The sequence below is a fragment of the Garra rufa genome, chromosome 10, assembly GCF_049309525.1.
Source record: "Garra rufa chromosome 10, GarRuf1.0, whole genome shotgun sequence".
Taxonomy (NCBI): domain Eukaryota; kingdom Metazoa; phylum Chordata; class Actinopteri; order Cypriniformes; family Cyprinidae; genus Garra; species Garra rufa.
In genome coordinates this window covers 39,517,326-39,540,741 of record NC_133370.1, presented here as the reverse complement: position 1 = coordinate 39,540,741, position 23,416 = coordinate 39,517,326, and the positions used below count along the sequence as shown (strand labels likewise).

Sequence of the window (23,416 nt, the reverse complement as noted above, 5' to 3'; positions counted from 1 at the left end):
CATCGTCTTGTTATCTTCTGGGTAAAACTTGCTGGTTGAATAAAAGTAACTTTAAGTCAGAATTTGCCAGGGGTATGAATAATTTCGGGCTTGACTGTATATATTGTATTACTGAGCAATTATATCTTATATTATGTATAAGACAAAGCATGACTAGTACAACAAGGTTTTGCTGAAATGCATAGCCACCTTTAATAAAACAGCAAGCAACAAATCATAAGTTCACATAAAAATAAAATAGCATAAATTACTGCATAAATAAATAATGTTTAAATACAATAAATAACTTAGTAATAAATAATCATAGCATTTAATAACCTTAAACTAAAAGGAGCTTGGCCTGTGCTGTAACTGCTGGTTTGCTATTTTGACAAAATGTAGTTGAAAACACGATTTATTGTTATTGTTCGAAGGCTGAAACCCTTTAGGACTTTGCACAGCTGCAGTCGTTCTTGAAAAGATTTTTGATGAACCATGAACATCTGAAAAAAAAAATAATACAAAATCATACTTAAACTTTACAGGATCACAGAGGCCAGAAAAAAAATGCACTCAAAACATTACATGCCTACATTGTCAATAAATATAACCTGTTGTACCTTGGTCGGAGAGTTGTCCTTCACAGAGACAGAGAAGCAATTCTATTGAAAAAAAGTGAAAAAATGCCTTGAAATTAGCAGTAATTATAGAAAACTATTTGTGTTTAGTTGATTTAGTTGAAGTAGGTTTATTTTACCTGCAAGACTTCATCAATGCTCTTCACTACAGTTTTGGTGAGCTCTGTGTTGGAATAGGCTCTAAATGTCTCCCGATAGTAGTGGAGATCTTCTAGAATTCTTTGTAGGCATTCATTCTACAAATAGATATGTCAATGTATGTCAATGTAACAGAAAATACATTAATCAACAGAAGAATAAACAGAAGAATCTGGAAAATGGATTGTACATTTACCTCATCAATATTTAGAACTTGACTGTGAGTGCATTTGGGGTTCTGTTGGGTGGAAAACATAATATAATATGTGACATATTTTCAGTATGATGGAATTCAGAAATCAAGAATGTACTATGATAAAGAAAGAAGAGGTGTTAGTAATTATACTATATTTATAACTAACTTATATTGAACTTTAGTAATAAAGGAAACTTTAAACTTTAAAGTAGACTTTTTTACAAACATAAATCATCGTTTCAACAAGGTCAACTTTAAAATATATATGACACTGCACCACAAAACCAGTTATAAGGCTCTATTTTTTTAATTGAGCTGGATGAATAAGCTTTCAATTGATGTATGGTTTGTTAGGATCGGACAATATTTGGCTGAGATACAACTATTTGAAAATCTGGAATCCAAAAGTGCCAAAAAAAAATCAAAATATTGAGAAAACCGCCTTTAAAGTTGTCAAAATTAGGTTCTTAGCAATTCACATAATCACATACTAATCAAAAATTAAGTTTTGATATATTTACTGTAGGAAATTGACAAAATATCTTCACGGAACATTATCTTTACTTAATATCCTAATGATTTTTGGCTTAAAAGAAAAATCAATAATTTTGACCCATACAATGTATTTTTGGCATTTGCTACAAATACACCCATGCTGCTTAAGACTGGTTTTGTGGTCCAGGGTCACATAATTTATAGTTATTTGAAACAGCAACAACAATTTAATTCATTATTATTATAATGGTAACACTTTACAATAAGGTTCATTAGTTAACATCAGTTCAGAATGAGCTAAGAATGAACAATGCTTCTACAGCATTTATTAATCCTAATGTTAATTTCAGCATTTACTAATGCATAATTAAAATCACAAGTTGTGTTTGCTAACATTAGTTAATGCACTGTGAACTATCAACAAACATCGACTGTATTTTTTTTTATTAACTAACATTACCAAAGATTAATAAATAGTGTAATAAATGTATTGTTCATTGTTTGTTCATGTTAGTTAATACATTATAATGTTAACAAATGACACCTTATTGTAAAGTGTTACTATTATTATTATTTTCATTATTATTAATACCATTTTTTGTTATTCTGTAATAACACCAATCATCACATCAATAGTAACTGTTTTATGACTATTCAGGATTTGTCTTTTGTAATACTTATTTGTCACCTCAGGACCATTTTTTAAAAACACTTAACTTTAATTTTCTCTCTCTCTTTTTAACGGACATGCCGTTCTATTTTATAGCCTAATGCCTTGCTATGAAATATCTATGATGGTTGAAATACTGTTTAATAATATGTTTAAAGTCCATTGGGAGATCATCATATTTTAGTGTATTTTCTCTTACCTGCGGTGTGCAAGCAGACACCGTTTGCGTCCTGAGGTGCACCTCTGCGTTTATCTGTGTGCAGTCAAACCCACTGAACAGGTGGTCCTGTTAGAGGATAATAAATATTAGACTTAAAACCACTTGTGTGTGTGAGTGTGTTGGCTATATGCTGGTTAATTGAATGATACTCACCATCTCAAGCACCGCAGACACGTTCCAGAGCAGAGAGCGTGCGAGCGCGTTGCACGTTCCCGTGAGGCGCAATGGAGATTTACGTGCTCCGACCGGACTGGCGATGCCACTTTGCCAGAGCAAAGCAAAGCACAGAATGCTTGCAGCTAAATCTGTGGGGAAAAAAAACTTACATTTATCTATATATCTACATTCATTATAAATAAACTAATTGAAACCCGAGCGAAAAAAAATTAAATAGCCTACTAACAATACTTACAGACTCTGGGCAGCATTGTTGCGTTTACCTGTTGCATACTCTAATGCTCAGGATCAGTTTTTGCCCGTTTATAAATCTTTTGGAGATATGGGAGTTTCCTTTTCAAAACATCTTGCTATTAACTAAAATGAAAATAACCGGCTTCCCATGTGTTGTGTAATTTCCGTGGTATTACAGATGTTGAGCTTTGGAGTTTAGGACACATTACTTGCATACTTGGGAATTAACGCACGTTTCGTTTTACTTCACAAGTACTGTGTGTGTGTGTATTTGTATGTGTGTGCAGGATAAGAATCTAGAATCTTCATATTCGGTAAAAACCCCTTTCATCACTATCAATTCCATGCATTTTTTTCGTTTACAGTCATAAACATTTTGTAGAAACACGCAAAAGAAGGTTTAAAAGAAACCTGGGCATTTAGGAGATAACGTGATGTAGCACCTTTGGTTGTTTGTTTGTTTGTTGAATTTTATCATAGTATAACACGTGAAATATTAAAATATATATATATTCCAAGTTAAACTCTGACAGTCTGGCAGCATTTGTGTTAAAATTAAATTAAAAATTAAAATTAAAATCTCTGCTATTTATTTATTTATTTATTATTCCACTAAAGAAAAGGACATGTTCAAATAGCCAGCTAAATATTTAACTGAGATTTTAATGTGTTAAAATCATATGATTCAAAATCGTATGATTCAAACAGATTTACTCAAACACATTTTAAGCAGACCTTTTTGTTAAATAACCCAAAACTTTGCTCCATTTACTATGCGTCACTGTAATCCTGATTTTTCCGATTCTTTATCTTCGTCTACTTCTTTATCTTCACCTACTTCTTCTTTTTAAGAAAACAAGGAACAAGTCATAATCATTTTTATGGTATTTTTTAATTCAACATTATGCCCCATATTCTTTTGATTGAGTTTAACTTGCATTAAACTGGAATATTTATATAATTTGACAAAATAAAAATGTCACATTCTTAGTGCAATTGTCACATTTCCCCTCGTTAGTAATGTGACCAATGATTTAAGGATGAAACATCAAGCTTTCCCAGTGTCATTTTCAGACGTTTTGTCAAAAAAAAAAAAAAAAAAAGGTGTTAACAGAGACTGATATTTCAAACAATCACATGGCTTGCCCTTTTCTGCATCCAACACGTCAGAGTTTCTGGAAATGCCTCTGTTACAGAGATTACACTGTATAGTGTACGTTGCATTTAGGCCTTTACATTCTTAATTTATTTGTTACATTTATTTTATATATGTATTCAATTATTCATTCTTTCATTTTATTACATTTACACATTATTGGTTTTGTAGGCCACAATGTTGTACAAGAGTGGAATGCCCACTAAAAACAAATTAACTGTTTTATTTTCCTTATCATTTGTGATCATTTGATGGAGCGGACACATCATATCTCCTCAAAATGATCTAATACTGTGGCTATGGACTTAAGGGGAGAGAGAGGGAGCGCAGTGGTTATCTGGAGTGTTTTGCGTAATCTGGCCACAAAAGGGAAGTGGATACAACTAGTGTACTCTCAGTTCTGATACTATATGCCGATACTTCATGACAAAGTGCTATTTTCACAGAGCCACGGTTGTGTATCTGGAGATCCTAGATACAAAAACTAGATAAGCGAACTCAAAGAACAAGAGGTGCTTTTTTACACAGTTATTTTTATTTATTGCATTTTTAATTTGAACAAGTTTCGTTTTTGGGACTGACCTAATACAAACCACAATGACACTTGTTTGGTGTTGAGCGCTTCATCCCTTGTGACTCTTGAACACTAAAGAAGAAAACAATTCCATGTCATTCTGGCCCATATTAAGTCATTTATTTGTTTATAATTTCCTTTTACAGTTCTGTGCACAAAGATGTATAGCATTTCAACCATGTTGTGTCACATCTCTGAAACAGGAAATCCCACATTTGGATGAAAAAGTAAGTAAAATAGACATTCTTAAAAGACGTTAACAGTTCATTGTGAACACAAGAATCGATTACCACCACACCAGGCAGCTTCAAACAAATATAACATTAACATCATCCTAATAATCACTTTTGGTTAAGGTAGGAGAGTTCCATATACAGCACATCAGCCAGTGCAAACACTGCGTCAGAGTAAAACTAGAGAGTAGTGTAAACTTATTCATCCCTAAGGAGGGACATTGCAGAAGGTTATTAAGCGATAATCTGCACAGAGAAGCAGTTTACTAGTTGATAGAGAGTTAAAGAGAAAGTTCACCTAAAAACGAATGCCTGGTTGCATTTCTTTCCTTTGTGGACAATAAAATATTTTGAAAATGAAAGTCATTGGAGTCTAATGTTGTTTTGGATCACACTGACCCACTGTATGGACATAAGAGATAAAACATAGGTTTAGAATGACATGAGGGTGAGTTAACAATGACAAAATCATAATTTTTAGGTGAACTAGCCTTCTACTAGAGTTGTTTCCTATTAAAGGAGAAGTTCACTTATAGAAACAAAAATGGACAGATAATGTACTCACCCCCTTGTCATCCAAGATGTTCATGTCTTTCTTTCTTCAGTCGTAAAGAAATTATGTTTTTTGAGGAAAACATTTCAGGATTTTTCTCCATATAGTGAACTTCTATGGTGCCCCCGAGTTTGAACTTCCAAAATGCAGTTTAAATGCAGCTTCAAATAGCTCTAAATTATCCTAGCTGAGGTCTTATCTAGCAAAACGATCAGTTATTTATACAATTGATATACATTTTAACCTCAAACACTCGTCTTCTCTAGCTCTGCATGTACTCTGTGTATTCCGGCTCATGACAGAGAGCTAGACAAGACCAGCGTTTGAGGTTAAAAAGTATACAAATTGTACATTTTGTTAGAATATAACGAATCGTTTTGCTAGATAAGACCCTTCTTCCTCGGCTGGGACCATTAAGAGCCCTTCGAAGCTGCATTTAAACTTCATTTTGGAAGTTTGAACTCAGGGGCACCATAGAAGTCTATTGTATGGAGTTAAATCCTGAAATGTTTTCCTCAAAAAACATAAATTCTTTTCGACTGAAGAAAGAAAGTCGCGAACATCTTGGATGGACAAAGGGGTGAGTACATTATCTGTACATTTTTGTTCTTGAAGTGAACTACTCCTTTAAGATATATTCAGCGTCTTGAAACCAGCAGATACTTTGCACAGGAAAAGATCCGGCCTGTCAGTGATCGATGATTCTTTCTGTATTTATAAATTATGACGGATCAACAGCACTTTCAACAGTGAGTGTGTAACCCTCAGCTAAGGTGCGGGCATGCATGAACACTTACAGCATGTCTAAATAACATACATCCACACAAAGCTTGAAACGTAGGCAAAAACACACACATCTAGTTGAAAAAAAAGGATCTATCGTGAGTACACTGCTTGATCATATAGTGAAACACAAAAGGTTGGACCCTGTGCTGTTTGCCTCAAAATGGAGAATCGCAGCGACTGTGGCAAGCTGCTTTGCCTTTGGTCACAGACTTCTCCATCATGTGCCTCTGTTGGCTATGTGCATGCCTGTTCAAAACATGAAAAAATATATATATTTTTTTTTTACATGTGTACTCATATTCTAATTTAAACTGTTTTAAATGGGTCATGGCCTAACCTGGTTAGATCCTCCACATCTACCAGCATGGCATCCTGTTCCATGTGTAGTTCATCTCTCATGAGCAACAGCTGAACCAGCTCCTCATTCAGACCTGCAATGCAATTACAAGTCAAAAGGAAGTACATTTGTTATCCTGGTTGTTGCATAGTATAACTACATAAAACGTGAATATAAGAACAAGGCTAAAAACAGTACTTTGAATAAATGCTGTTCTTTTCAACTTTTTATTGAAACGTTTACATACACCTTGCAGAATCTGCAAAATGTTAATTATTTTACCAAAATAATAAGGATGATATAAAATGCATGTTGTTTTTTTTATTTAGTGCTGACCTGAATAAGATATTTCACATGAAAGATGTTTACATATAGGAGAAAATAATAGTTGAATTTTTAAAAATTACCCAGTTCAATAGTTTACATTAGGGTTGTCACGATACCATAAAAATGACTTACGATACTATACCAGTTGAAGTATCACGATACCAAGTTGTATCAAGATACCATGCAGTATTCGTTCATTTAAAATTTAATTCTACAAAATGAATCAATTTCATAAATAAAAAGATGTAAATCAAAACAGACAAGATTTTTCTCTGAATACTTTATCAATGTGAATGAATGACTGGCTACTGTCATCCATTAAAAATCATGTAAACAAAACTCATCTGAGCACTGCACAAAAGCTGCATGGAGTGACATTTAGATAGTATTTATACATTTAGACTGTACTTATAATTGCATAAATAATGGTATAAGATTAACATTTTAAATTCAAAACTCTGAATATAGAAATTTGTTGGAAAATAATATGATGGGAAACTTAAAACCGCCAGCAGATGGCAGCAGTGTTCATGATTGAATCACTGAGTCGTTCAAACGATTCTTTCAAAACGTCTGAATCATTTATGAGTGAATCAAATAACTGTTTTTATGAATGGCTTAGAGAATCAGTGATTCACCCAAACCAACGCGGATTCGGATTCGAACACAGAAACGAAACTAAAACATCTTGCTCGTCTTGCTCATCGTGCTGAACTGTCAGGAGCATTTTTTGCTCGCATATCTTGAAATTTTCAAGTTATCAGCTTGTATATTTAAACATATTAATTTATAATGTTGAAAAAATATAGCCTATATACAATGATTGATAAGAACCAATTGCAAAGCCACTATGTTAATGAATGGAATTGCATTCGTGCTCGCAAAGATGCTTCCAGAAACGAATTATTACACGTGTTCTAAGAGTGGGCAAATGAATAAAAATACGAAAATACTTTCTTGTAAAATATTTTTGAATAATTGATTCTTGAGCTGCTATTTTTAAATAACATCAGTCTGAATCAGACCCTCTCTTCTCATAAGCTGCAGCGTGAACAACGACGTGCGCGTGCAACTTCTCATTTCAAACTGAACTGAAGCGTCTGGAAACACTGGATACCATATTAAGTGTAGAGACAGCCTGTACTACACAAAGCACAGCAGAAAGACATTTTGCCAATCAACTCGTAATGTTTCTGCTGGCGTGCATGTTCAAATGAACGTTTTAAACAGTGTTCCTGTCGTGCATACAAAATATCTTACGGTACTACCGTGTGGACGATACTACCGTTTCAAAAATGCATTGGCACCGCGGATATTTTTAAGCTTTAGTATCGCGATACTACCGTAGTACCGGTATACCGTGCAACCCTAGTTTACATACACTTGATTCTTAATACTGTGTCGTTAATTGAATGATCCATGTGTTTTTTTTTTAGTGATAGTTGAGTCCCTTGTTTGTCCTGAATAGTTAAACTGCCTGCTGTTCTTCAGAAAAGTCCTTCAGGTCCCACAAATTCTTTGGTTTTTCAGCATTTTTGTGTATTTGAACCCTTTCCAACAATGACTGTGATATTTTGAGATTCATCTTTTGACACTGAAGACAACTGAGGGACTCATATGCGACTATAACAGAATGTTAGGTGGGGTGGGGTGGGATGGGATGGGGGTGAAAACTTTTGAATTTGAAAATCAGGGTAAATGTAACTTATTTTGTCTTCTAGTGAACATGTAAGTATCTTGTGTAGCTTCTGAAGGGCAATACTAATTGAAGAAAGATATTTAGGCAAAATAAGATAAATTTACATATCCTCATTCCATTCAAAAGTATTTTCCTTCTGAAGCATCAGTGAGCATTTGAACCTTCTGTAATAGTTGCATATGAGTACCACAGTTGTCCTCAGTGTAAAAAGATGCTCAAATACAAGATCAAATACACAAAAATGCTGAAAAACCAAATCATTTGTGGGACCTGAAAGATTTTTCAGAAGAACAGTGGCCAGTTCAGGACAAACAAACTCATGAACAACTATCACTAAACGAAAAACACAACAACACAGTATTAAGAATCAAGTGTATGTCAACTTTTGAACGGGGTCATTTTTATAAATTCAACGATTATTTTCTCTTGTAAACGTCTTTCATGTGAAATATCTTATTCAGGTCAGTACTAAATCAAAAATAATGTATTTTGTTTGATCCCTCTTAACATTTTGCAGATTCTGCAAAGTGTATGTAAACTTTTGACTTCAACTGTATGTATTATATATGTAAGTATTATTTAATTTGCATTATTGCATTAAAATAGAAAATAAAACCTTTCTGAAATGACAAACTGGGTGCTTATTTTGAACATTTCTGTCGGTTTTCTTTACCTTGTATCTGAGAGTGCAGGTCATTGGTGATGACCTGTAACTGTCCAAGACTCATGTCTCTCAAGTCCACAGGCCTCAGATTCCTCTTCATTAGACTCTCACTGATGTGTGGCAGATGTGGTAGCTATAACATGAGGACATTAGGACAAAGTTAAGTAAAACTAAATGTATTTTGTTTTGTTTTGTTTTTATTAGCAAATGCTCTGGCAATTCTTGGACACTTATCTGACTGACCAGGTCTGCCACAGGGGACCTGCGGTGTAGCTGAATCTGTCTTTCCACCTCCACCTGCATGCGGGCCATGGGACGGGCCAACGCCAGAGCCACACGGGCCTCCTCCTGCAGCCGCCGCTGTAACCGCCAGAATTCCGAATCCTCCGAGTCTAGATCTTCCTCTCCTGTATCCCGGTCAGAGAGAGAGGAGCTCTGTTTACTCTATAGCGAGACGGAAACAAAAACAGAAACTGCTTAATAGTGCACAGTTCCAAAATGCAGAAGCACTTTGTTTAATATACATTAAAAATCTAGGGTTTATACCATAGGTGACAATGGGGTGTCCAAGCTGGTCTCTGTTCTGCTGTCCTCTGCATCACTGTCTCTGTCACTGCTGCTGTCATTCACAAAGCACATCTGTAGATTCACCCCATTCTGAAGCCTAAAGTAAAAGTTGAGTGAGAAAAGATAAAGGACAAGGCTCTTTGGCATACATTTTGAGTAGTAATTCTATCTTCTTTTAGTCATATACAGTGCCTTGCAAAAGTATTCATACTTATGTTAAACTGCTTTAAATTAGTTTTTCCTCACATCAATTTACACTCCACACACCATAATAATGACAAAGCAAAAACCAGATTTGCAAATTTTACAAATGTATTAAAAATAAAACACTGAAATAAGTACATTGCATAAGTATTCATACCCTTAACTTAAGTACATAGCTGAAGCACCTTTACCAGTCTTTTGGGGTATGATGTGACAAGCTTTGCACATCTGCATTTGGCAATTATCTGCCATGCTTTGCCTCACCTTTTCACCTCTCAAGCTCTGTCAGCTTGAATGGGGACTGGCAGAGTCCTAGTTGTTCCAGTCGTCTTCCATTATGGATAATGGAGGCTCCATGCTTCTGTGAACCTTCAATGCAGCAGATTTTTTTCTGAACTCTTCCCTAGATCATTGCCTTAACGCAAGTCTGTCACTGAGCTCTACAGGCAGTTATCTTGACCTCAGGACTTGGTTTTTGCTCTAATATGCATTTTCAGCTGTTAGACCTTTTCTGATAGGTGTGTGCCTTTCTAAATCAGACTCATTCAAATGAATTTGCCACAGTTTAACTCCACTCGAAGTGTAGAAACATCTAAAAGCAATATGAATGCTCCTGAGCTAAATTTCGAGTGTCCCAGAAAAGGGTATGAATACTTATGCAACGGGATCTTTTCAGTTTTTTATTTCTAATAAATTTGCAAAGTTGTTACAAACCTGTTAGTGCTTTGCCATTATGGTGTATGAGATGTAGATTGATGTGGAAAAAAAAGGAATTTAAAGCAGTTTAACGTAAGGCTGCAACATAAAACGTACCAAAAAAAGGAGTATGAATACTTTCGCAAGACACTGTAACTGGAATAATTTTGCAGTAAACTGTGAAGTAACTGTAAAAATAAGCGCTTTAGATAGTATTCACTGACAACAGAAGGAAAGAGTGAAAGCTTTATTTTTAGCATCTGTGAACCACAGTGATACACACTTCCCACGGAAAGCTGTGCATTAGACTTTTCTTTTCAGTTGCAATAGAATTCTGTGGTTTATAATATTCTAAGAAAATCTGCTGTAGGCTTCAAGTTTAGTTTATAATTAGAAAGGGTGTCTTCATTGGCCAAGTTTACTCCTGTAGACTGGTATGAGACTGAATCTGTGGTATCTCTTGCAAAGCTTAGGGTAAAAGCTGTGGAGAAATATTCTGTGAAATATACACTAGTTCGGGAAAATACTGTACGCTCTGAAATTTGAATGGTCTGTGGACTTTTCTTTGCTAAGCTTTCTAGGAAACTTGTAGCTGCAATACAAGAAAAGGCACAGAAAAGCAGCAACTCCCACACAACAAACCTGGTTAGTCCATGGATTTGTAATACGAAAAAAAAAATCATAAAAATGTTTTACCCGTATTTTGCACTTCATTGCATTGTTTTTAGGGTTAATGGAAATGTCTATACAATTATGGAATAATGTATAAATAACAGTTAGTGGTAACTATAAACACTGATCTTTTAAGGTTTTTGCAGAAACATTTTGCTTATATTTTCACTCTCTCCAACATCTTTGTCTCTTTACATCAGCAATGTCTAAATCCCTTTGTTGTTATTTTTGATAAAATGTGTCGACAGACTTCCTTCCTTCCTTCCTTCCTTCCTTCCTTCCTTCCTTCCTTCCTTCAGACATTAAACAGTGAGCACACCAGACTAAAATAGCCACAAAGTAGGATTTTATTTCTTTTTTTCCCGTCAAACGTTTGTTTGATGAAACAAACTGCTTTTCTGGAAGCAAAGCAGACTCAGAGGAAGAGTGAGAAATGAGGTTGCAGTGATACGACGAAATGATTACGAGCTCTGACCACAAAGACTTAAGTGCCTCATAGTGAAACTTTATCATGGGACAAATGATGCTTCGTCATCTAGTAGTGTCAAATGGCACAACACTGAAAATATTATCAGTAGAACCTGTTTTTATTTTATTTTTTTATTTTTTTCCCAGTACACTACTCGTCAAAAGTTTGGAATAACTGTGATTTTTTTTTTTTATGTTGCTTAAAGAACTCCCTAATGTTCAAATTATTATTTTTACTATTATCATTAAAATATTTATTCAGCAAGGACACATTAACTAATTTAAAAGTGACAAAAAATACATGTATAATGTTACAAAAGATTTCTATTTCAAACAAACGCTGTTCTTTAAAACAAATGAAATTTCTTTTTATCACTTCCACAAAAATAATATGAAGAAAAAAAAATCATTATTAATAACTGAGTATTATTACTAATTTAGCATCAAATCAGCATATTAGAATGATTGATGCTGGATTCTGTGACTGGAGTAATGATGCTGAAAATTCAGTTTTGCATCAAGAATACATTACATTTAAAATTCCCTTCCAGTGTTCAAGAAACATTTTGTTATTATTTTATTTTTATTTTTAAAATAGAATAGAAATATCCAAAGATCAGCATTATTATAGAAATTAATACTTTTATTTTGATCAAAAGTGATCAAAATAAAAAAGTGAAGACATTTATAATGTTACAAAATATTTTTTTTATTTAAAAAAAATGCTGTTCTTTTAAATTTTCTGTTCATCCAATAATAATAATAATAATAATAATAATAATTATAATTATTATTATTATTATTATTATCATCATCAATATTTAAACATTTGAGTACATTTTCTTCAGGATTTTTTGATGAATAGAAAGATCCACAGATCAGCATTATTATAGAAATGAATACTTTTATTTAGCAAGGATGCTTTAAATTGATCAAAAGTGATGATAAAAACATTTAAAATGTTACAAAAGATTTATATTTCAAACAAACGCTGTTCTTTAGAATTTTCTGTTCATCAAAAAATTTGAATTTCTTTTTATCAAGACTTCCACAAAAATAATAATAATAAGAAAAATGGTATTATAATATTAATAATTTAGCATTTTTCAGGATATTTTGATGATTAGAAAGATCTAAAGATCAGCATTATTATAGAAATTATATTTTTGTTTTTAGCAAGGATGCTTTAAATTGATCAAAAGTGATGATAAAAACATTTATAATGTTACAGAAGATTTCTATTTCAAACAAACGCTGTTCTTTTGAAATTTCTGTTCATCAAAAAAATTGGAATTTCTTTTTATCAAGACCTCCACAGAAACAACAATAATAAGAAAAAATTGCATTATTAATAATTGAGTACTATTGATAATTTAGCATCAAATCAGCATTTCAGAATGATTACTGAAGGATCATGTGACCCTGAAGACTGGAGTAATGATGCTGAAAATTCAGTTACATTGCATTTAAAATACACTCCCAGTGTTCAGAAACATTAATTGTTATCATCAATATTTAAAACAGTTGCGTCATTTTTTTCAGGATATTTGGATGAATAGAAATGTCCAAAGATCAGCATTATTATAGAAATGAATACTTTTATTTAGCAAGGATGCTTTAAATTGATCAAAAGTGATGATAAAGACGTTTATAATGTTACAAAAGATTTCTATTTCAAACTGTTCTTTTAATTTTCTGTTCATCCCAAAAATGTGAATTTCTTTTTCAAATTTCAAAATGGCTGAGTAAAAAATTATTGAGTACTATTAATAATTTAGCATCAAATCAGCATATTAGAATGATTACTCAAGGATCATGTGACCCTGAAGACTGGAGTAATGATGCTGACAATTTAGTTTTGCATCAAAGGAATAGATTTTGAAATACACTACCAGTCAAAAGATTTGTAATGTTTTTAAAGAATACTCTTTTGCTCACCAAGCCTGCAGCCAAAGCAGTATTACAGTGAAATATTTTTACATTTAAAATAACTGCTTTCAATTTAAATATACTGTAAAATGTAATTTATTCCTGTGATCAAAACTACATTTTTAGCATCATGACTCAAGTCTTCAGTGTCACATGATCCCTCAGAAATCATTGTAAAATGCTGATTTGCTGTTCAAAAGACATTTTATATGATTATTATTATAAATATTTAAAACAGTTGAGTACATTTCAGGATTCTTCAATGAATAGAAAGATCCAAAGATCAGCATTTATCTGAAATTAAAAGCTTTTGTAACATTATGATTATACACTATACCCTTCAAAAGCTTGACGTCAGTATTTATTTATTATTATTATTTAGGGGAAAGAAGTCACAGAAATTAATACTTTTATTTAGCAAGGAGGCTTTAAATTAAACAAAAGTGATGATAAAGACATTTGTTTAAAATACTTCTAATAATTAATTGTTTTTGAGCAGCAAATCATAAAATTAGAATGATTTCTGAAAGATCATGTGACTGGAGTTATGATGCTAAAATTTCAGCTTTGAAACCACAGGGAAAAAAAATATTTTAAAATATATTCAAATAGAAAACAGTTATATTAAATAGTAAAATATTTCAGAATTGTACTGTTTTTGCTGTACTTTGAATCAAATAAATGCAGGCTTGGTGAGAAGAAGAGACTTAAAAAAAAAAAAAAAAAAAACTTTAAAATCTTTCAACTTCAAAAAACTTTTGACTGGTAGTGTAAACTGTAGTATTACCACATTTACTGTATTTTTAATCAAACAAATAGCCTTAATGAGCATAAGAGACTTTAACCAGAAGTGTCATCCCAGTTATTCCCAAAAAACAGTCATTACATTACATAAGACACAACACCAAGCCACTAAACACAAGCACACACTGACCGTGAGGACAGGCAGTTTTTGCTGCTCTTGCTGCAGCCAGTAAAGGTAACCGGTCCGTCGTCATAGAAACTGCCAAGGGCCAGCTTCTGCCTAATGGACTCCCTCTCATTCCTCTGGGCCTGACGAAAAACACAGTCGACTTCAATAAATGAAGAGAACGCTCCCACAGACAGTCTCACAGCATGTAGTAGGCCACAGAAGACCTCACAACCAGGAATATTTGATGTGGCATTTTAAAATAGATGTCATCCACTTTCATACAGGCTACTAAATGCTCTTGACAGAGTTTAAATAACAAGCTTCAAGGGCATGAAGGTATCACTGTGCGAAAAGAGAGAAGCTGGTGCTGGCACTGTGGATTGGAATGTATGATATAAATTCTGATTTTGCACTTGTGGCGAAATCACTGCCGCCTCAATAAATGGCGAATTACAGAGATGAAGAGAAAAAAATGGAGAAGGGCCTGAGGCAGTACACGTGAAGGAAGAGCACAGGCGCTTGACAAAAATACCCACATAAACACATCCCAGCCTAGAACATTTCGATTGCGAACAAAATGTTCAGTTGTTTAAACATTTTAAAAACATTCTGAGAACATTTTCAAAACCAAATCACTTTGAACGAACATTCTATTAATGTCAATCAGTTTGACCAGACCAGCCAAAGTTAGTTAGATGCGTAAATACAGAACTGCATGACTATTCCAGATGATCCTATATTAGCAAGAATATGTTCTCTCATATATTTATATTACACTCAAATCATTGCCATGGCAACACAGTTGCCTTCTGGTGCTCAGAATGACTAATATGACTAATAAAAATGGTGTAATCATAAGGCCTACTATTGTGAAAGTCAATGACTTTCCTATCCTGTATGGATAGACTCACTTATTTTTCTCTACCCCCTTCCCACTTTCTATTTTCAGGCTGATTGCAGACCATTTCCACTGTGATTAACATTTAGATAAAGGGATACACAGAGTAGATGAGAGGCTGATTCATGATGCACTCAAAAATTATAGGCAAATGAGACATCAATAGCTCTGCTTGTATCTTTTAACCAGGTTTCCGGTACATTCTGGAAAAACAGTAACAGCTAGATTTGATTGCTTTCATTAATAGGACATGTTGCCATTTCACTAGTAGATAATGCAGTCATCCATATAAACGAAAAACACGACCTTGTGTGGGATGGGTTGAATTTGTTTCAATTCAAGCACTTTTTTTATTTTTTTTAAGACTAGGTATCATTGAACTAAATTTGCAAGCATTTTAAACATCCCTTAAAAGGAGTGTAATTGTTTTCTTAGTATCAGAAATTGAAATAATATTAATATTAAAATAAAAAAATCTTAAAGCCATCTCACGCGCAATGATTTTGTAAACATACACAATATATTTACACACACACACACACACACACACACACACTCTCATGAGGCACACCAATGCTACAACGCTTACACTATACAAGATATATTGACCCGTCTTACCTGGTAAACACATTTCTCCTGGTGCACCATCTTTCAGCGCATTGTATAGTGCAGCAGCCAAGCCCTACCTTCTACTGCAGTGTCTGAGCTACACCCTTGAGACCAGCATCACACACATGAAAGGAGGGGGAGGAGGGAGTGTGCGACCGAGCGAGCATGCAAGGGAGGAGCACAAGCATCTCGCAATGAAACGCATTCACTAAAAAAAGGCAGTGAACTAGATCTGTGTTTTGGCATCAGTTTCATACTAGATGTTCTAATCTCACATCATACCATTTCCACCCACTGTGGTGTGTGCTCTACCAGCAGGCACCAGTTCAGATGCAAAAGCCTCTAAGTGGCGTTTCAATTTTTTTTCTAAAATGAGCATTTTTCTCAGGTTTGTATGTGTAGGTTCAGTAATTTCACTTTAATGGCTATGACTGGGTTCTTTTGATTGTCAATAAAGTGAAATAACTACGTAAACATGAGAGCCTGAGAAAAATGCTAATTTGTGATCCTTGGACCGCAAACAAGTCATAAGTCGCATTGGTGAATTTGTAGCTATAGGCGAAAATACATTGTATGGGTCAAAATTATTGATTTGACTTTTATGGCAAAAATTATTAGGATATTAAGTAAAGATGATGTTCCAAGAAGAAATTTTGTAAATTTCCTGCTGTAAATATATATTAACCTAATTTTTGTTTGATAATTTGCATTGGACAATTTTAAAGGAGATTTTCTTAATATTTAGATTTTTTGGCACCCTCAGATTCCAGATGTTTAAATAATTCTATTTCAGCCAAACCATACATCAATAGAAAACTTTCAGATTATGTATAAATCTCAATTTCAGACAATCAACCCTTATGACTGTATTTGTGGTCCAGGATCCACAGTTTAGAAGAACATTTCAAATGCCACTTTTCCACCAAGGCAGATTGAGTGCTGGTCCAGAGCCAGAGCCTTCTTGGTCTTTCGACACCCAAAGCACAAGCTCTGAACCAGGAAATACGGTTTGTAATTAGCACCGATAGCCTTGTGAGCACAGAAAAAAGTGGTGGTCCCCTTAATAATTTTTTTTTTTTTGCATGTTTGTCACACTTTAATGTTTCAGATCATCAAATTAATTTCAATATTAATCAAAGTTAACACAAGTAAAGACAACATGCAGTTTTTAACCCCTTCAGACCCTGCGTCCATTGGAATGGACATTACATGATTTTTTTGTTTAAACCAATAAAATTGTATGTTTTTATAATATGAGCAATGCCTGGTCACTGATTGGTCTCTGATCAACCAATCACAACAAAGACATGACTCTTTACTTAATCTGATTGAGCTACAGGCATCACAAAAGAGAGACATGATAACCAACTACACCGCGTTCCAAATTATTATGCAACTGATATCTTTCTCTGGTTTTCATAATTAGCCAATGCAAATGACAGTCAGTATAATTTTTAAGTCATCAACCATTAGGGTATAATTCAAATTTTATTGAACAAACCTCCTAATGATAACAGTATTTATTTCAAAAATAAAAAACTGAAAATGCACTGTTCCAAATTATTATGCACAACAGAGTTAAAACATTGTATAGGTTGTAAAGAACTGAAAATGGGCATTTGCTGAATTTGCAGCATTAGGTGGTCATATTTACTGAAATCTAAATCTATTTCAATCAAAAACATCCTAACTGGGCAAGTTACATCTTACCATAGGACCCCTTCTTTGATATCGCTATCACAATTCTTGCATCCATTGAATTTGTGAGTTTTTGGAGAGTTTCTGATTGAATTTGTTTGCAGGATGCCAGAATAGCCTCCCAGAGCTGCTGTTTTGATGTGAACTGCCTCCCACCCTCATAGATCTTTTGCTTGAGGATGCTCCAAAGGTTCTCAATAGGGTTGAGGTCAGGGGAGGATGGTGGCCACACCATGAGTTTCTCATCTTTTATGCAGATAGCAGCCAATGACACAGAGGTATTATTTGCAGCATGAGATGGTGCATTGTCATGCATGAAGATGATTTTGCTACGGAAGGCACAGTTCTTCTTTTTGTACCATGAAAGAAAGTGGTAAGTCAAAAACTCGACATACTTTGCCGAGGTCATTTTAATACCTTTAGGGATCCTAAAGGGGCCAACCAGCTCTCTCCCTATGATTCCGGCCAAAAACGCCACCTCCTTGTTGTGGTCGCAGCCTTGTTGGGACATGTTCCATCCACTACTCCATCTATCTGGACCATCCAAAGATGCACAACACTCATCAGTAAACAAGACTGTTTGAAAATGAGTCTTCATGTATGTCTGGGCCCACTGCAACCGTTTCTGCTTGTGAGCATTAGTTAGGAGTGGCCAAATAGTAGGTTTATGCACAACTGCAAGCCTCTGGAGGATCCTACACCTTGATGTTCGCGGGACTCAAGAGGCACCAGCAGCTTCAAAAACCTGTTTGCTACTTTGTAATGGCATTTTAGTAGCTGCTCTCTTAATCTGATGAATTTGTCTGGCAGAAACCTTCCTCATTCTGCCTTTACCTGCACGAACCTGTCTGTGCTCTGAATCAGCCTCAAATCTCTTCACAGTACAATGATCACGCTTACGTTTTCATGAAATATCTAATGTTTTCATACCTTGTCCAAAGCATTGCACTATTTGACGCTTTTCAGCAGCAGAGAGACCTTTTTCTTTCCCATAATTGCTTGAAACCTGTGGCCTGCTTAATAATGTGGAACATCCTTCTTAAGTACTTTTCCTTTAATTGGGCTCATTTGGCAAACTATTTATCACAGGTGTCTGAGATTCATTTCAGTGATCCAAAGAGCCATGAGACACAATACCATCCATGAGTTTAATTGAAAAACAAAAAACTGTGTGTTTATGACACTTACATACAATTTGCATAATAATTTGGAATGCGGTGTAGACAGGAAGAGGAGGAAGCCCATATTTGACCTTTTATATGCAGAGTTATGTTAATGGTAGCCTCATCAACTTGCATCTATTATAAAATTAAGATTATCAAATAATATTTAAAGTTATTTTTAAGATCTTTCAGATTTGCAGAACAGATTTGTTTTAAATGCAATGTCCATCACAATGGACACCAGGTCTTAAGTGATATCAGCAGGAACCTCATGAATTAGTTGTAAAACAGGTAGAGAAATTCGTTAAAGCATTTCAAAGCTAAATACAGAGCTACAAAATCTAATGTTAATGTTTTATGAATGTTGATGTAAATGAATGAAATTAATAGTATTATGATTTCATTTATGTCTTAAAATTGACTATAGCCTGTAAATCAATATTTCATTGATTTTAGTGGGGAACAGCTATAGTGGATGTGTAATCAGTGAATACAGTGTGATACACACATTCACACCCCCTCCATGCACACTAATACCTTAATACTATAATGCACACAATCATATAGTCATCAAAACAAATGGCAAGTACACAAACCCATTCACACACACACAAAGACATTTATACATGAACTCAAATTCACCCACTTTAACCAAAAAAAGGAATCTAACCACTTTTTTTTTAGATTTCATATCGTCTTACCTTTTTTCCCACAATCCTTCTGCATTGTTTATTTGTACAGTATGTGTTCTTATCAAAATCTTAAACACTAGTTCAACTGTAGTGCACAAACTCTATAATGTATGGTTAAAAAAATTAGGTGGACATTGTAGTGGACATGAGAAAAATATAATAAAAAATGAGTTTATCTATTCAAATCTTTCTTTTTTAGACTCATATGTTGGAGAAGAGCAAATATCAAGTGGGTAAAAAATTTGTTAAAAAATGAAAGCATAAAGAGTCATCTGCTCTCCAATCACTCTTACAGTGCTTTGGCAAGCACTGATGCAACTCAAGGAAGCCTGGGGTTAGTGCTGCCGGGAATGATGAAACAGATTCAGTGATGTAAAACCTGGCTCTGTGGTTTCTCTCTATATATCTGTATTTGATTTATTGAATGGTTTGACAATTAGGACAAAGGGAAGCAGAGGCCAGCATGATAAGCATGAATTATGTTCAGTCAGTCCACACAACCTATATTAGCAGAAGATAATCTTTTAAAGCCACATGCAGCACATTACTAACCTAGTTCTAAATATACATCCTCCATCACAATGCATCAGGAGATGTATTAAGCAACACAAGACCTGGCCCGGCGGTGGCTCTCTAGCCCATGGAAAGGCAAACTAGATCTTCGGCCCAGTTTCAAATGGCACAAGTCACACGCACTTGCAGTCTAACAATGGCCGACGCGTATCGGTTAAGACAGCAGTACGTCCAATTGGTCATTTTAGCATTCAGAAGTGTGCTCAGAAGCACCACTTTTGCACCCTTGATGTGCACTACTGCCAAGCCCATGGAGGAGCACTCTTGGCAGATTTCTACCAACAGTTAAAGTGGCATATTGTCACAATAGTGTGGACTCGGAACAAGACTGCAAAGGTCAGAGTGCTATTTGGGTCAGGGTCTTAGATGGGCTCACCATTCAAATCAACTCCAAATCCACAATAGAATTGGCTTTAAACTAGCACCCCATTTTTGCTGGTGAAAGAGGCACTTTAGCATATCAACTCTTCAGATATACACAACCTTCAATTAAACAATTGAAAACACAAAGGACATCTGACCATATTTGATTTATTCAATGGTTTGAGACAAATAGGACAAGGGGAAGCAGAGACTAGCATGTTGAGGAGTAGCACTTTGCAGTCACTCCATACACAACCTATATTGACATTAAATAAACCTTTTTCATGCATCACATTACCATCCCAATTTTAAATACAGGTCCTCAGTCCTTATATATTAAAAGTTCATGGGAAGGAGTTAGAATCCAACTCTGAAAAGTCCATGAAATTAAGTGCAAAAGGGTCTTTTTCATAAAGCACAGAACTGGGAGGTAAAAGTGGCACATATTTCTGGGGTGGAACTTTGGGTGGTTGGTTGGCAAATGGTTTGCATTCAGCAGCTGCAGTTGTAGTACAGGGTTGAGGGGTGGTGGTTACTGGCGGTACACTAGGTGTTTGGGGAGGCTGTTGTGGATAGAATTGAAAATGAGGATAACTGGGGAAATGGCTATAGTGAGGGAACATACTTCCAGGGTATGCGGGGGGTGGCAGTTTCTGGTTTGTTGGTGAGCCTGATGGGGGAGCAGCAGGTTTCGGCCTGGCAGGGTAAGGATAATGAGGGTAGTAATGTGGCCAAACCATCTGGGGGTACTTCGGGGGTTGCGGCTTCTCAGTTGGTGCTTGGGGAACTGCTGATGGCATTTCTGTGGGCTTTGGTTTGCCATAAGGGTAATGAGTATAGTAGTATGGCCAAAACATCTGGGGATACGTCGGCTTCCCAGGTGGTGCTTGGGGATCTGCTGATGGCATTTCTGTGGGCTTTGGTTTGCCATAAGGGTAATGAGGATAATAGTATGGCCAAAACATCTGAGGGTGTTTTGGAGGCTGAGGCTTATCGCTTGGTGCTTGTGCAACTGCTGATGGCATTTCTGTGGGATTAGGTTTGCCATAATAAGGGTAATGAGGATAATAGTATGGCCAAAACATCTCAGGGTACTTCGGCTTCCCAGGTGGTGCTTGGGCAACTGTGGATGTGGTAGTGGGGATGGCGGTTGGAACTGGTTTGGCATAATAAGGGTAGTAATATGGCCAAAACATATGGGGGTATTTTGAAGGTTGAGGCTTCCCAGTTGGTTCTTGGACAACTAGAGCAGTTGTAGCAGGTTTCTCTGTTGGTTTAGCTGTGGGATAAACCCTTCCAGGATAATGATACTGGGGGTAGTAGGAAGGCCAATACCCTTGCGGATACGCTTGAGGGTATCCGGGAGGTGGAGGTTTCAGTGTGGCAGTATCAGATGGTTGTGGTATATCAGGGGAAGAGTGAGGCAGCAGAATATGCATATATTCAGGAGGATGAGGTCCCAGGAATGTTTCACTTGAAGTTGTAGAGGTCATAGGACAAACAAGGACTGCAGAGTTTCCCTGCCATTGCATCTGCATCACATGACTCCCTCCCTGAAAGACATCATGAACATCCAGGTTGGTTTTCAGAACTCTTGCTCATGCTAAATGCAATAGAAAGCAATACCTGTTGTGCAACACCACATCCATCATAAGGGGTAGCATAGACGAGACCTCCATAAGTGGGTGTGGTGTGTCCACAGTGAGGCGGCAACTGAGTGAGAGGAACAGGCGCCCCATTATCTGTATAGGTATAAGGACAGTTAGAAAAACCAAATAGAGTTTCATCTTGCATTGTGTAAAGTCTTGGGACATACAAGAATCAAAGTCTTCAGTAAACAAATGGATAATGAATTCACAGGTTACCTCGACAAAGCTCAACTTTTGCCACTTCTGGACCACTGAGTTGTAACTTCATAAGATCATCACCACACCTCAACTTTGGAGACATGGCTTCCCAGGCTGCTTCAGAAGAACCAACTAGTTGTCCTTGAATTGATTTCATCTGCCAATCTGAAACTCAGAAGGGTGTCTTCCCTTACAAAAAGACAAGTCTTTCCAGGTTCAACATTTAGACATCCAATGCATTCAAAGCAACAACATTTATGCATTATACACAACCCCAATTGCAGGTTAGGACGTTTCATGAAATGCCATAAAAATCAAAAATGTTATCCGTTCCTTCTCTTTAAATCATTTAGTTGACTGAAGAACAAAGAAAACATTTCCAATGTTTTCAGAGGCCAACTTGTAGTTTTATTATTTAGTACATATAACTAAATCGATTTAGCAACACATTTCAAAAAACATTAAGTGAGAAGGTTCTAGAATATCAAAATTAAACTAAATGGTTCATGGCAAGCAGGTGAAGTGAAAAAAATAGCTGAGGATATCATGTTTATTTTCACCAGGGGTTGCAGCCATGAAAACCATAATTTAGTTACATTTACCTAATAAAATTAAACAGTGGCCACTGAAAACATCGGAATGTTTCGCTTTACACTTTAGTAAATTAAATAAAAGTTAGAGAATAAACATCATGTTTTCGATTTTATGGCATTTCGTTAAACTTTTCTGAAATCGGGGTAGTACTAAAATTAAACCAAGCATTACATACCTGAGAAACCGGCGTCGTCACTGACATCTTGTTCTGATATAATTTTGCCACCTTCATCATTTGTTTTTTCCGTTTCAGAAAACTGTAGCAGACTTTTGCAGTGTATTAAAGTAATGCTCGTGAAAAAACTTAATATTATTAACAGGCTTTCCTGTATTTTCCAATTCGCCATTTTAGTACTACTCGTAAAGCATGTGCAATGCGTTTATTAAATACCGTGCCGTGCTGTTTTAAGCACTTGCACGTTATGTAAATTAAAGGCAAATCACCTGTTTCGTT

General features: G+C 35.3%; 2 protein-coding genes across 2 annotated transcripts; both read right to left on the bottom strand.

Annotated features, from left to right (window-relative positions):
• Positions 1 to 362: 362 nt before the first annotated feature.
• Positions 363 to 2,764, bottom strand: LOC141343644 (interleukin-12 subunit alpha). The gene is made up of 7 exons (XM_073848223.1): positions 2,749 to 2,764; positions 2,490 to 2,641; positions 2,316 to 2,402; positions 952 to 993; positions 737 to 853; positions 600 to 641; positions 363 to 482 (listed from the first exon to the last, which is right to left on the bottom strand). The coding sequence occupies exons 1-7, from the start codon at positions 2,762 to 2,764 to the stop codon at positions 363 to 365; spliced, it is 576 nt and encodes a 191-aa protein (XP_073704324.1).
• Positions 2,765 to 4,419: 1,655 nt separating this feature from the next.
• Positions 4,420 to 16,189, bottom strand: LOC141344326 (schwannomin-interacting protein 1). The gene is made up of 7 exons (XM_073849187.1): positions 16,042 to 16,189; positions 14,547 to 14,665; positions 9,623 to 9,740; positions 9,320 to 9,520; positions 9,086 to 9,209; positions 6,387 to 6,480; positions 4,420 to 6,295 (listed from the first exon to the last, which is right to left on the bottom strand). The coding sequence occupies exons 1-7, from the start codon at positions 16,069 to 16,071 to the stop codon at positions 6,205 to 6,207; spliced, it is 777 nt and encodes a 258-aa protein (XP_073705288.1). The 5' UTR covers positions 16,072 to 16,189; the 3' UTR covers positions 4,420 to 6,204.
• Positions 16,190 to 23,416: the final 7,227 nt, after the last annotated feature.